The sequence below is a fragment of the Meles meles genome, unplaced genomic scaffold, assembly GCF_922984935.1.
Source record: "Meles meles unplaced genomic scaffold, mMelMel3.1 paternal haplotype, whole genome shotgun sequence".
Taxonomy (NCBI): Eukaryota; Metazoa; Chordata; class Mammalia; order Carnivora; family Mustelidae; genus Meles; species Meles meles.
The window spans coordinates 1,218,459-1,220,732 of NW_025721609.1; the positions used below are offsets into that span (position 1 = coordinate 1,218,459).

General features: G+C 35.6%; 1 protein-coding gene across 1 annotated transcript; it reads right to left on the bottom strand.

The window, feature by feature from the left end:
- Nucleotides 1–399: 399 nt before the first annotated feature.
- LOC123936577 (olfactory receptor 2T29-like) lies at nt 400–1,365 on the bottom strand. The gene has a single exon (XM_045997020.1). The coding sequence runs from the start codon at nt 1,363–1,365 to the stop codon at nt 400–402; it is 966 nt and encodes a 321-aa protein (XP_045852976.1).
- Nucleotides 1,366–2,274: the final 909 nt, after the last annotated feature.

Consider the following 2,274-nt stretch of genomic DNA (forward strand, 5'->3'; position numbering starts at 1 on the left):
AAACAATGGATCTTGGAAAGCTGAAAAAATAAAGTAAAACAAAATGCTAAATATCCAAATACTTAATTTAAAACATAAAGACAATTTAATACACCTCATAACGGTTACTGTCCTATATTCTCATAATGTATGTTCTAAAGGTATTAATAGTCTCCTACAAAATAAGTTTGTAATTATCAATGTCAGCAAAGTAATGTCATATAATATGATCCTTAAATTCATTTTGAATGGAAAAATAGAATGTAATCAAAGAGCTTTGTAATACACCAAAGCCATTCCCAAATGAGTTATGCAAAAGATACAAGGCATTATGAGATGAAAATCTATGGAATAAAATTGGCATAAGATTCTGAAGTTATAATATTTGGAGAGAAAGAATAAAAGCATTAATATAAAAATTTAGTATTTTATATTTTCTTCAAAGGCAGGTCCCACATTCAATATTTTCTTCAGAGATCCTAGGACATCCTTATTCCTGAGACTATAGATTAAAGAGTTTAACACAGGAATGAGGATGGTATAAAAAACAGATACAACCATGTCCTTCTCAGGAGTGTGATAGGAGTTGGGAAGTATATAGGTGTATAAAGCAGCCCCATAGAAGAGGATGACCACAGTCATATGGGAAGAACAAATGACACATGCTTTCTTCCAGCCCTCTGCTGAGTTCATCCTGTGAATGGTAAGGAGGATGAAAAAATAGGAACTTGAAATGACTGTCACAGGAATGAGGAACATGAGGACACAGCACAGACACATGACTGCCTCATAGAGAGAAGTGTCTGAGCAGGAGAGCTTAATTACAGTAGGGACTTCACAGAAGAAATGATGGGTCTCCTGGGATCTGCAGAAAGGGAAAGTCATAGTGATGGGTGTGAGCATGAATCCATCCACAGATCCCAGAAACCAGCAGCCAGATGCAAGGAGAAAACATACTTTATGGCTCATGAGGACAGGGTAACGAAGTGGGTAACAAATGGCCACATAGCGATCATAAGCCATGGCAGCTAGAAAGAAAAATTCTGAACCTGCTAGTGTTACATAGAGGAACATTTGCATTACACACGCAGAGGCTGAGATCTTATTTATACCCATGACCTGGTCGATGAGCATCTTAGGCACAGTGACAGAAATATACATTACATCCATGAGAGACAACTGGCTGATGAAAAAGTACATGGGGCTGTGGATGTGGGCATCAAAATGTATCAGAAGAATTAGGACACCATTTCCAGTTAAAGCCATCAAGAATACTACAAAAATGACCACACACAGGAGAGCTGGGTGATTTGATTGACTGAAGATTCCCACCAGAATGAAATCAGACTGTCCAGTGTAATTGGCCACCCACTTCATGTTTTTCATAAGTTTCACTTATACAATGGAGAAGAGTTTTGGGATTAATGGTCATCCATGGGAGTCTTCCACCTGAAAGGAATAAATACATATTTACTGGCTGTGTATGTGAGTATGTGTTTGTTTATGCCAACCTCATTGTGTTAATCAGAGAAAGTTTTATGGTGTACAGAAATGAGATGATTAATTACTTAAAATTTAACCTTTAGTAGAAAATAAGGCATTAGGAACTGTGGGTAAAAATATTTGGCAAATTATACTAAATTTGTTGCAGTTCAGGTGAAATTGTAGCCTAATAATTGATGTTGACATCTATCAACATATATTGAGCATTTGGAGAGATAATAACTTAAACACAAAAAGTGAATTGTTGAAAGAAAAGGTAAATAAAACTTCATTTTTAGAAATTTTGTTATACAAATCTAATTTATCTCTCTACTTTTAGAACCCAAATGGAATCTTACAAGATTCTAGAATGTACATATTATGTTAAAAGGAATTTAAAAACTAACAAACACAAATATGGGGAAATACTATACTGAGTTTTTAATTCTGCTCCCCTCATAGAATAGGGCTACTCAGTGAGGCTATACTGGGTGGAGTGAGCCATACATTCCTAGGAGCAGGCCAGGATCCTTACACATGACTGACCATTTAGAGACCTGAGTGGCATGGGGCAGGGATCTCAGAATCTCATCTAAGCACAGTTATAAATCTAGATTTTCCTCTATCCACTATTCCATTGTCCACTCTACATAAAAACAGTATAAAACAATAATTTTTACATCATGTGTGGTTAGGATTAAGTGAGATAAAATAATTAAAGTCCCTAGGACATTACCAGTTACGGAAGAATAAGCACACATACTGTTTATTTAAAGAGTTAACACCTACAATATTCTCTTTGCAGAATCTATG

What these genes read in the sequence shown, in the direction of transcription:
- LOC123936577 (XM_045997020.1), bottom strand. Translation starts at nt 1,365, where the DNA reads ATGAAAAACATGAAGTGGGTGGCCAATTACACTGGACAGTCTGATTTC.